Consider the following 13,169-nt stretch of genomic DNA (forward strand, 5'->3'; position numbering starts at 1 on the left):
TGGCGGAATTTGCTCAAATAGGTGAAAAAACAGCTCTGTCAGAGAATCAACACAGCTGCTCTTGACCCCCTATTTAAAAAAAGGTTTTGGCAGCAAGAATCAAGTCTAGATTAGGAAGCACACGCAACCCAAGCTGCTCAATAGTGATCTCTACCAGTTAGAGTCAGTGTTTCAGAATCGGTGGATATAGATACAGGTACGTCACTCCACATGCTTTTCAATACCTGCCCATAAAAGGGAAATGTTATGTATAGTGATCAACATTTTGTTTTTGTTTTATGTTGCGATTATATTTTCTGTATGTGGAATGTAAGAAATGAGAACCAAAACGGTGAACACTGTATACACCTCCTTTTCCACATTAATTGTATTTGTGTTTTTTGGGGTTAAACTTGATAGTTTTCACTTGCTTTTTCCAACTATATATATATATATATATATATATATATATAAACTTAAGTGAACCTCAGTAAAGCTATTATTTGAAAATGTGTATTTTACCAGTTAGTTTATTGTGAAGAAACAAACAGCAGTGATATTTTTTAATGTATAAATAGTACACAGAACAAGTGTTAAACTATTGTATGACATCCTTTGCTTTGTAGTTAAGTGTCTTGTCTTTCAAGTAATACTTTGTGATACTCTACAGCTGACGCAAACAGTGTAATTCAGTTTAAAGCTGTGATATTCTTGTCAGTAAAACAAAAATCAGTTTGCTTCAGTTATTTTGTTCACACACCATTTACCAGATTTATTGCAATTATTTAGGTACACTTTTAGGGCCACCAAAATCTCTAATGGACCACCAGATTTTCTTGACTGGTGGTCCAAGTGGCTACCGCCTCAAAATATTAATTTCTAACCCTGCACATTGTAACAAATGTAACAAATCAATTTTTCATTGTTGGTAATGTCAACATACTTACTGTTCTTTTATTAACTGGTTGAGGTAGCTCATTACTTTCATTCACTGCCTGGTACATGGTCTCCTCAACATGCTCACCAGTTTCTTTACATCTGCAGACAATTGCATTAACAACATCAACCTGTATTTATCATCTATAGTATACAACACATCTTCCAATATTAAAGAGCACTGGTTTAAATAGTCCATGAAAAATATATTTGATAAATGGTCTAGAGCTATTGATTTAGTCTGTTCTACAGGGTTTTACACTATCCTTACTAAAAAAGCTTGTCTTCCATTCATGTATCAACAGTGCCACCTAGTGCACTTTGCTGGATAAGCTCATGCACTGAATTTAAATCTATTCTCATTGCTCTTTTTCACTAGGCTGAAACGGGGACCATTATAATGTCCAAATCAGACAAGAAAGAGGCAAACTAGAAAGTGATTCTGTATTAATTTAGTTAGGAAATGAGAATCAAAATAGATAATTTTAAAAAATAAAAGGGGATGCCACTTAGTTTACTACTGTTGTAACCTTGAATATTCTCAAGACCAGAAAACAAAAGCTTTTGGACCACTCAAAATAATTTCCTGTCAATTTAAATTGATGTGTATTTTTTTATATTTTACATATCATGCACAGTAATTTACCTTTCCACCCAAAGAACAGAAACCAGTTTCACACCAGTCTTCTTTGCCTTTTTCCATGTACCTTGGTGACCATCTTTGAACACTACATGTGTTACTTGTTTATTAAAAGTCTTTGATACCTATAATAAGAAACATATTTATAAAGTTAGTAATCGCTTAATATTGGTAAGTCTACAGTAGTAAAAACAAACAAGTGACACTACCTAATTCACAATACCTTAATGCATGACCACCACAGAAATAAAATTGTAATTGTGAACGAAGAGAATGCAAGTCACATGGTTTCAATGCATGTTGATCAAGTATTATTTATGTGGATAGGGTATTAACTCCTGCTATAGTGTGATCTACTAACAAAACTGTGGTCCTAGTCCTAAGGACTATTACCTTTTGAAACTTGTTAGTCCTTATGTGAAGTTCCTGAGTCAATATCAACAGCTGTTGGGTATTAGGCTTACATTTCATTTTCTTAAAAAAATGAACACTTATAAAATTTAGATTTTTTTTTTTTTTTTTAATTAAAAAAACACCGATACAATAAACATTAATGCTCATTCCCAGATACATTGACTGGGTTTCTGCATCAGCCTTCCCCACATTCCGAACCCCAATAAAGTCTGTGTGGACAACACCATTGACAGCATACTTCACGTAGCACATCACTGCCTCAGTAATGGAACTAATCTGTAGAACCGTCCAAGATAACGGACAAATATTTAGCAGTTGCCATTCTGGTTAACTGGGCTGGACCCTGGGTCCTCGCAATAACGTGTATACACTTCTGTGCCTGTTAAGAATTGCTATAGGTTTTCCCCACCTTTAATTCTTTTGCCTCATCCAGGTCACACATCCATTCAAAATCTGAATAGAGTTGTGCATGCTTTGTAAGTGTGTGAGCTGTTCTGAAAAGCACTTTTAGCTTTAAAATCACAGAGGTGTTTATGGAGAGTAGTACTCGTTATGCTTTTGATGTGCCTTGTTTGGCAGTCTTTGCCTTCAGCAGTTTCACATCTATAGTTTTAAATGCTTTAATATTTTACACTGATTAAAAGATTGACCTGCCAAATAAGTGAGTTGTGTTCAAGCAATTGGGCTTTTTCAAACAAGAAATACATAACTGAAAAATGAAATGTAATGAGGAAATGGTCGTTTTTATACTGTTTTGATGTCCAAAAAGAATTTTGTTCATACCAAAAGTTCAGTTAAACCACGGCAAGGAATAAATTAATAGCGCAAGTAGGGACAAAATTCAAAGAAGGGATGGCACATTCGCATATCTCAAAATAATGCAAAATTCGGCATGACAAGGGAAGATGAAGGGAGGTTTCAGTTCTGAGTGACTGTTTTGTAAGCATTATGAATGTTTGTTCACCACTGCAACACCCTGTTAGAAAATTTATTTTTCCTGCATTTTTTAAACACAAGCCTGTGAATGTGAGAGTATATCTGTACACTTCTTTTAAGCACTCGCCCACAGGACTACTGAGACGCAGTGTGGAGTAGTGGTTAGGGCTCTGGACTCTTGACCGGAGGGTCGTGGGTTCAATCCCAGGTGGGGGGACACTGCTGCTGTACCCTTGAGCAAGGTACTTTACCTAGATTGCCCCAGTAAAAACCCAACTGTATAAATGGGTAACTGTATGGGTAACTGTAGGGCAGGAGTGTGGAGTAGTGGTTAGGGCTCTGGACTCTTGACCAGAGAGTCGTGGGTTCAATCCCCAGTGAGGGACACTGCTGTTGTACCCTTGAGCAAGGTACTTTACCTAGATTGCGCCAGTAAAAATCCAACTGTATAAATGGGTAATTGAATGTAAAAATAATGTGATATCTTGTAACAATTGTAAGTCGCCCTGGATAAGGGCGTCTGCTAAAAAAATAAAAAAATAAATAATGTGATATCTTGTAACAATTGTAAGTCGCCATGGATAAGGGTGTCTGCTAAGAAATAATAATAATAATAATAATAATAATAATAATAATAATAATAATAATAATAATCTAGTCCTCATCAGTTTTAATTCGCCTTGGGCGAATGTTAGTTTCTAAACCCTGGTCTGATTTATCAAATTTCTGGCATCTGGTAATTTCCATAACATTACTCTCCCAAACACAGTAGCTATGAAACCCACAGCTGGGTGTTAGTCAGGGCTAGTGTGAATTTCTAATCCAGATATGTAAAGTATATTAAAAATAGTAATAAACATAGAATATGTAAACATAAAAAAGTAGCAAACACGTATATTTAAAGCTTTAATTACTCACCTTTGCTCCCATATCCAGTAACTGTTGAGCAAATGTTTTTGAGTAGTTTTCCATTTTATTTGATGACCAGACTTCAACAAATGCAACAACATCTTTAAAATAACAAAAACATTTTTAAATGTAAACTGTTTCTTCAAATATAAAAATCTTTCAAAGTTCTCAACAGCAATTTTTAGCCAATTGGTTTGCACTAGATGTTTTAAATGTTTTCTGGGTTAAACTTTTTTTTTGTATCTATCTATTAAAAAAAAAACAATTACAAAGAATTACTGTCTGGTGGTTGACCAGGTTGGCAAAGTACAGACAAGGTCAGGTTTTAGTGTGATTAGAAATTTTAAACAGTACTGTACATATATTGATATTTTAAACATGTAAAAAACAAATTGGTCAAAAAAAGGTGGGCAATATGTATGCTTTGCCAGGCACGTGCACCCTTGTTGGCAAACAGTATTAGGACTGAATAAATAAATAAATAATACATAACGTATTTTATATATATATATATATATATATATATATATATATATATATATATATATATATATATATATATATATATATAAACAAACAAGTAGCTCTCGAGTTAAGGTGAGTGAAATCAATAAATTCAAAAACAAATGGGTTGTAGGGAGATATGCAAATAAAGCATTACAAGAGCCAATCAAATTGCGTGAAAGTTGCCAAACGTGTATATATATATATATATATATATATATATATATATATATATATATATATATATAAATAAATAAAACAAGTAATCCTATATGTACCGATTGTTTAAAATATGTGTTCTTTTGATCAGATCTAACTCTTATAAGTCTAGTGCTCATCTTGTAATTTAATTACTCTAAAGGCACTTCATGTAACAGGGCATGTAATATCAAGTTGTACACACCTTTAAGAATAGTAGCAGCATTGAGACTTGAAGTCATTTCTCAAATCACTTGAACAAGTAGTGTTTCAAGAGCTGAAAAAAAAAGTTTACAAACTGCTCAATATAATAAAGTAAAACAGATAGAATATTATATCTCAGTATTACTCAGAATGTGTGTATGGCAAGCAGTTTCTGCAAAAAAAAAAAAAAATACTGTAGCCCTACAACACAAATGTGGAATATGAATTTTAAGAGCATTAAAAAATATGTTTATCCACATTCAACCCATTGAAACAGCCTAATTCATTATGTAGGTCTTGAATGCTGTTTACAATGAATGCTTCGCCACCATCCCTTGGTAATGTACTGTAAATTGTGTTATCCTTAAAGCCAAAAATGGAAAATTAAAGAACTTAAGTACAGTAGATGCTGGTTATAAGCAACCCTGGTAGACAATTTTCGGTTATTAACAACATTTTCCCAGGATCCAATCACGTCCCACAGACTTTAATGTTAATGGAAATCTGATATTAGCAACTGCATGCCGCTTACTGACAACTTTATTAGTAGTTGCCAGTGCTACAGAGCGCACTTGCATGATTTATGCACATACTTCATGCAGCTTTTATAACACACTGACTTTGCAGCTGCATATTTCTGGCAGCCGGAGGCAGAATCGTGGATTTGAATCTAGCTACGAAGCTGCACGCAAAATTGAAATGGATTGACAGCGGGAGGTGGTACATTCTAAAAAGCAGACAATGTTGGACAATTTCTTATTTTAAAATTCTGTTCTTTAGAATGGATTATGGAACCGAGAGGTTGTTAATAAGCAGCATCTACTGTATTATGGAATAGGCTTCTGGGCTAGCACTCAATGCATCAAACAGAAGGCATTAAAGGCGCTCAAGAAAAAAAAAAAATCACTTTCTTTCATACGCAAGACGACACTGTGTGTGCCAGAAAAATGATGTCAGGCAAAACAGATGCTTGCCTTCAAAATTAGCCTCAAAAGAGTTGTGGGATTAAATTTGCATCAGAACAAAATGTTATCAATTAAAAAAAAACAGCCCACAGTAACCACTTCTGCAAATTAAGTCAGTTTGGTAGCTGGCTGAATACTACTGGCAGGCTGAGGAGCAATATTATTTCAATTAAAACTAGGGGTCGAAATAAGTAGTCGGGAACCCAATGTCGACGAAATGTTCTTTCAATTTGCCAAGTTGTTTGTTAGCACAACAAAATGTGAAAATGCCAAAATGTGAAAATACTGCACAAACAAAGATATCAATAGGGACCAAACAGTGAATTCTACTATCATTTCGTAAAGATTTAATTTTTGCTAGAATCTCGAGGGACAGCTGTCTTGCAAAATTCATGTTTTACCAGATTAGTAATGCAAACTTTATGTGATATTAAGTACTCATGTACATTTTCTAACCTTGACAGTTTATGCCTCCCAGGATACTCTCAATAGGTTTCTCAGAAGATGTATTTCCTGGTAAAACAATTTAAAGTAATAAATCATATCAAATTGTATTTATATAGCACCTTTCATACAAAAAGTATCTCAAAGCACAGTACGATAGAAAATCACAATAAAATACATTTGTATAAGGATCCCAAGGCAGGGCATGACGTTAACGTCATGAAGGGCAAGGCAATGTTGCCTTTGTTGGGGGAAAATTCAGGGGCACCAAGGCAGTTCTAGGGGGCAAAAAAGTAAAACATAAATCCAACCCAAGGGCATCAAGGCGATTTCATACTCATTCATAAAACAACAAAAAAGAAATAGACTGCCTATTATGTTGATGAAATTTGAATTCAAACAAACACAAATCAATATTTTCTAAGTGACTCACACACCAATTGTTATAGAAATAAAATATAGGTCACTTTTCCATTGCAAAAATAAAATGATATAAAAAAAATCTAATTTAAAAACAAACTTTCATAATGAAAAAATACAAAGAGTAATTTTACAAAAAAAAATATTCAGGGTATTTTTACTAAACTGGGTCAGCTAGTCAACAAAATATAGCGCGTGTCTATGCCATGTGTTTCATAATTTAGTGTAAGCAAGTTCAACCTGATTTCATATAACATGTCTGCTGGCGAAGCGAACGTTTAACCAATGCATTTTTAAATGTTAAAAACAGTATTTTTTCACAGAGAATTGGACATTATTATTATTACACTGCCCTGGTTCTAATTCATGGAAATCGTGAAATCCATGCTCACTGTGAAAAAATACAGCCTTAGTGATACAACAGCACCAATAAGCGATGTCAGTGAAGGGAATGTTAAAGATAGATTTTCAGGAAAACTGGCTTAAGACAAAAATTAATAAATTAACTTAATGTACACAAAAAGTTTTAACTGGTTGCATGTTGTGCAAATCATGCAGTACTAATATGGAGGAATGTACTGCATCATTTGCACAAAATGCAACCAATTATACACTGGGGAAACAGGTTCAGCAGATCGTTTTGTGGGATATTACGAAGCATTTTAATCAACACCTTGACATTTCCAGTAGCCCGACACTTCAACAGCAATAATCACACTGCTGAAGACATCACCATCTGTGAAATCAGTCAGTGTTTTGGTATAAATTCTACTCGGAAGCAAAGAGAACGTGAACTTATCTTCAAACTTGGAACTTTGAAGCCTCTTGAAATGAACATTCTATTCTGACATCATTTTAACATCATCCTCAGTTTTTGAAAATCAACAAGTTTACTGCGCTGCGTTACTTTTATTTTATTTCTACACAGCTGAAGAAGGGCTTTTGCTCGAAACGTCCTGAATTTTTTTTTTTAAATAATTTTTTGTGTATATATTCTTGAAATAACTTGTATAAAATACGCAAGCAAATATTTTTAAATAGCATGGTTTACACAGATAACCATGAATAAACTAAAATAAGAGGATAGATAGCGTCTTGCTTTGTTTCAATTTGGCAAATTTGTCAACACTACTCTGTTTTAAAGATCGCTCATCTCCAGTACAATTATTCAGAGAAAGTGGATTCGTAACTCAATCTACTACGGTGTTTCGCTTGTCTGGTGAAATTTAAAAATAGAGAGAAAATTAAATTCTAAATACCGAAATATATTCTCTCAATAACAGTCGGCTAAATTCAGTGCTTACCCGGTACATTAACACCCCGCCTCTGCTCACGAATGATTGGACAGCTGTCAATTATTTCACTTTCCCATTGGCTACTCACTCACCTTCAATTTTCATGCAGAATACCGTGAACGACTTTTGCTTGCTTATGATTGGACAGCTGCGTAAATCTTCGCAGATATTTGACTCTCCTATTGGTTAAACTTACTGTCAGTACCTACAACTGAAACAGACACTGTTTATGTCCCATCCAGCTAACTTATGATTGGGCTACCGTTGAGAAAATGCAGATTGTCAATTAGTTTATCGTATCGCAGAGTCCCCCAAAAAATAAAATATGTCGAGTACGTATAAGCACGTCGTGCCTAGAAATGTCCCTGTCAGGAAAACTGAGGAAGTCAGCACCTCCGGTCACTTTTTTTTTAAGTAACAAAAACGCTTATTCACTGCCAAACATGAACTACTTTAGATGTGCAATGGCTGCCGTATAGGATACTGACCTTAGGTTTAGGGTTTCGGTGTTGGGAGAGGAGTATTCATTGTTTTATTAACAATAATACGATAATAGATTTGGATGAAGAACAATTACATTAACTGGAAGACAGCAAAACAGAAAAAATACCAAAAAATTTAAAAGAAAAAAAAAGCGCTGTCTTTATGCTCACTCACCCCGACTTTGTCACTTCAGGCGGGCCTTATTGCATACATATAGGTTGCGTTTGTAAACTCAGTCTCAGTGTCAGAGCGCACGCTGACCGTTTGTAAACTCCCGAAGTGCTCTGTGGTGTCGCTCGAAAACTCAGAGGCAGTGGATGCGGGTATATTCTCAATCTATTTTTATTATTTATATCTATATGTGTCTTTTTAATGTTTTTTTGAGAAAAAAAAAAAAAATTCCATATATACACACACACACTTTTCTAATTTCAATGTCATCCAAGTTTGGATTACTTCTTTTAGCACTTGCTATATACATTATTTTATTTCAGTTCACACATTCAAATTTCGCCGGTGGCATGCTCCCGGAAGCTGTTTCACGACTGGCTAGCAACAGACACACACATTGTCAAATCTTGAATAGAGTGGGTGCGTTAAGTAAGTAAGCGGCTCAGTAAAAGAATCAACTTAACGACTTGCTCAGTTCCGCTCCCGCTGAGCCGCTCAGAGCGATGAACTGGTTTCGACTTATGAAGTTATGTATTAATTGGCTAAATAAGATGGTAAAAATTGTTGTTTTCGAATTTGTATCATTTAATTTCATTTTTTTTTAAATGTAGAGCTGTTTTATAGTTATTAATGTATTATTATTAGGCTTGTAGTATTAATATTATTCATAATTCTCATTATTAACGTCGGTATTGCAGGTATTAAACACAGCCAGATATGAGGTTCAGTCCAATAGAGCGCCGAACTCAGCGAGGTACAGCAGGGGGACAGTAACTTCACACGGGGCATTTTTATCTACCATCACCTAAGAAACACAAACAAGCAAATTATTATTCGCTCAGCGCTCTCGTGGAGCAGAGCGTTAAGTCATTTAAATCTGCTCAGTGTGCTTTCTGAGCGGCTCACTTACTTAACGCGCCCGGTATTTTCATTTTCTAACTAGCACACAAATGTGCATGTTAAATGGCTGAAGTAACATATATTGAAATGCTTTGTTTAGACACTATCTTTTCAGACGTGGGCTCTCTTTGGTTATCATACACAGTTAGAAACATACTGAAAATAAAAAAAAAAACATCATGAAAAATATATAAATATATTGGGCCAGATCAAATTGCATCTGGCCAAAAACACTCGCTCAGTGGCCACATTAGTTAAAAATCTAAACATCAAGCCCTGAATTCAACAAGATATGAAATTTACTAGACGTTTGTCAAAGTTACTAACTGCATGATATGTGCAGTACGCCGCAAAACGTGACAGGGTATTAAGGCTGTTAGAATAAAGCAACTCACTGCATAGCAAAGGCGCCTCATTCTCACACAAGATGTACCGTATTATGAAACGTGCATAACTTACAGTAAACATACTGTACACCTGACTTGATACGATAATATACCCCCCCCCCCCCAAAAAAAAAGGTTACGCATTCTATTATTTCAGCCTTTTTCAAAGTTCACAAAAAATATGCACTGGGCCTACCTTTATCTGAATGCATATTTGCAAGGTTCAGTAAAAACAACATTCCAGAAAATATTGCAGAAAAGTTAAGTGATTTGGGGGACGATTGAAACTGACAAGTCCTATTCAATTCATCACATATGGTGAGCCATTCAAAATTGCCTGGATTTGCTAATTGCATCGAATGATCGGAAAAGGTACTACTGAAGGTCTTCAAACTAAACACAGACGGGAACGTACATATTTATATTGCAACGTGTATTTACAGATTATGATATTTAGAATAATCGTTTTTTTTTTTTTGGAATGCAAAATAAATCTAAAAAATAACACGAGCAGACAAAAAAATAATAACAACATGTATCCTTCGATACAAACTGGTTAGTAGGCTGGCACACTAGAGCCAAATCAGTTATTTAGTTTCACATTTCACAAATAAGTAAGCTACTGATTAATGTAGTGGTTAAAATCGAACTGTTCATTAAACTAGAAGCATTCTATAACTAAAAAGTAACAAGATGTACCACATTTCCTAACGGTAATTTACAAACATTCTGTAAATTTGATAATGCTCATCGAATACAACTTAAATATTTAGAAAAAAAAATAATTCTAGCACAAATGTAAATAATAAATACATGTATTAAAAACACGATTTACCTTTCCATTCAGTTGCTGCTTTTCCTCATTCCTTTTCAAACATGGCGGGTCTGCAACTGTGTGTTCCGGTAAATCCGCTCTGAATTCTGGGAATGAAACTGAGTGGGGAAATGTATTTGGGTACGGGGCGTTTCAATTCTATATAAAGATACAACATATGTTTTGTTTTGTTTTGTATTCACTGGGCAGGCTGTAGCAGTAACATCAAACTCTTTTAGCAAGTGCTACTTAGTTCTAACCTCGACAGAAACATTTGCGTTTTTGTTTCTAACATTTTTGTGAATTTCTTTAAAACAGACCAATTCTCCAAATAACAAGGGGTTTTGACAATTGACAAAAAAAATAAATTAATAATAATTTGTAACCCTGAACCAAAAATGTGTAATTTATAACTGTGAATGAAGAATATAACTGAATTGTTTTATACTTATTAGAATATGTTTTGTATGCAAACATACTATTCATGGCACAATTTATTTTAAAAAGCACTCCACAGCGCTTCTCATACTGCACATTTCATGAAGCTATTTTATTACTTGCATATTGAAATCACAATTTTGTATTTATTGTAATGACTTGGTAAGAACGGAAGCATGAAACAGTAGTTCTTCAAAAGCAGCAATCACTTTTATTTTGTATAAAAGCACAGGATACGCAGGTTACTTGTCCAACGCAGGCTGCATCCTTTATATCCCACAACCCTTACAATATTGCAACATTGTAGGTTAACCCCGACCAATCGGTGGCTGCTATTAGGCTCATGACAGGTGCACCTAATGATCCCCAGGATCTTTTTCTCGCACTTGGTAGGGTGTCAGCGCTGGTGCAAGGCTGCACCAATAGTCCAGTATAGGGGAACAGTGTCTGCAGCAGGGTAAGCGGTTGTGCACGCAGGAAGCATGGTTGCAGACCGTTCAACATAGCTCTGCAAAGCGGCTTAGTTCAGTGCAAGCATAATTCAAGGACAGACACACACACAAAGTCCCAGCACCAGCCCTTTGTTACAAAATGTAAAAATGTGGTCCAGCAAATTTGGGAGAATGTTTCTTTAAAACATTCTTCCTGCTGCAATGCAGTATATACAGTAATTCCAAAGGTACTCGTCTCTGAAACCTACTGTGAAAGCTTTTACTGGTGTGGCTGTAATCGGCTGAATTGCAGTGCATGAAAGACAGCATCTCAGAGATCAAGCTCAAACCACCTACCTGCATTTCACATTTGCCAGAAAACTTGAAAAGCTGAGATTATTCGTATGTCTGAAAGCATTGCGCTTCTTGAGCTTTTCAATAAGAAAAGATGTGACTGGGTTTTTCTATACTGTAGATGTGTTTTAGTTTTTCTTGCCAGGCATTCGGTCCTTCAACTAGTGCAGAGGTTCCCGGTCTGTGAGCATATACCGAATGGTTCTGGGTGGTCCACAATTGTCCACAATTTCTGTAAGTACTGGGTCTGCAATAGTGTTGGGGAGAGGGAAGTGATACAAAAGGTGTCACCCACCAAAAGGGACAACCAGCTAGCTCTGCCAGTAGCTGCAGCTGTGATATAGGAAGAAGCACAAATACTTGATTACGCATCTTTAATTTGGATCCAATGACACAAAAGACTTATTTAAAAGACATTCTGTAAGGGTATAGTGTTTGAAACACAAGAATTACGTTTGAAAACAGTCAAGAAAGATTTAACCAAAATGAAGTGGGCAAGACTAAATGACACAAACTAGTGTAAGAGGTGTATGTTAATTTAGGTGTAGATAGTGCTTTTCAAACACAGTGTATCTAATATAAATCACGTATTTTCTATCCTAATCTAGCATTTCCTCCTCTTTCCAGAACTTTCACCAATTTGATAAATGGCAAAAGACTATTTTATAGAACCTGCAGGGGGTGCAATAAAATCAGTTTCACATCTTCCAGCTGAATGAGTCTGGATTGTAATACCCTTGACATTGTTTTGACACTTATTTATCAGGCCACTCATCCTCAGTAAACTTCAATCCTTTTTCCCTTACACATTTCAACACACACTGTAAGCTTTATTTGGCTGTTGCTAAAGTATACCATAGTAAACCTAGACTTCATGTCCTTGGCCTGGATGACTGCATATACTGGGTATACTGGGTTAAAGGATTGAGAATCAGGATTTACCAAATTGCTTGTTACATTTTATCCAATGAATTTCTAGTCTCACCCACTGCGTTTTTTCTTGAATTATTAAAAAATTAAATGGGGTGGTTCATTACTTCTTTACACCTCTTCAGCATACAATATAGATTGCAAAGAAGGTTAGCTTCAAGGGTTTCTCTATTGGTGTGGGTGTCTGTTATAGTAATAGCTTTTTCCCTAAAAGATACTGTAGAAATAGAGTAAACCTCAATTGAAATCAGTTGCAATTGTCTGTAACAAGGTTTCAGATTAAATCCCTGCAAAATGAAGGCAGTGTTACGTATGTAGAGATACTGGAGATGCTCTACACTATACTGTTGATGTATGTCATACTGACTGATAGCTTTAATTCGGAATTTAAAGCCACGTGGGGGACATATGTTACTGA

The 13,169-nt window shown here is 35.2% G+C and overlaps 1 protein-coding gene across 6 annotated transcripts in view; it reads right to left on the minus strand.

Moving 5' to 3' along the window:
• The window catches only part of mcph1 (microcephalin 1), a 63,253-nt gene extending 52,518 nt beyond the window's left edge, over window positions 1-10,735 (minus strand). For 5 of the 6 annotated variants that reach the window (XM_059025045.1, XM_059025044.1, XM_059025043.1 and 2 more), the window contains exons 1-6: window positions 10,620-10,735; window positions 6,142-6,198; window positions 4,722-4,793; window positions 3,824-3,915; window positions 1,562-1,680; window positions 927-1,017 (exon numbers count right to left, since the gene is read on the minus strand). In XM_059025045.1, the coding sequence (XP_058881028.1) occupies window positions 927-1,017; window positions 1,562-1,680; window positions 3,824-3,915; window positions 4,722-4,758 (339 nt within the window). In that variant the 5' untranslated portion in view covers window positions 4,759-4,793; window positions 6,142-6,198; window positions 10,620-10,735. The remainder of the gene's footprint in view (window positions 1-926; window positions 1,018-1,561; window positions 1,681-3,823; window positions 3,916-4,721; window positions 4,794-6,141; window positions 6,199-10,619) is intronic. The other variant, XM_034017294.3, reaches the window with a different exon arrangement.
• Between the last annotated feature and the right edge of the window lie 2,434 nt (window positions 10,736-13,169).

The sequence above is a fragment of the Acipenser ruthenus genome, chromosome 6 (assembly GCF_902713425.1).
Source record: "Acipenser ruthenus chromosome 6, fAciRut3.2 maternal haplotype, whole genome shotgun sequence".
Taxonomy (NCBI): Eukaryota; Metazoa; Chordata; class Actinopteri; order Acipenseriformes; family Acipenseridae; genus Acipenser; species Acipenser ruthenus.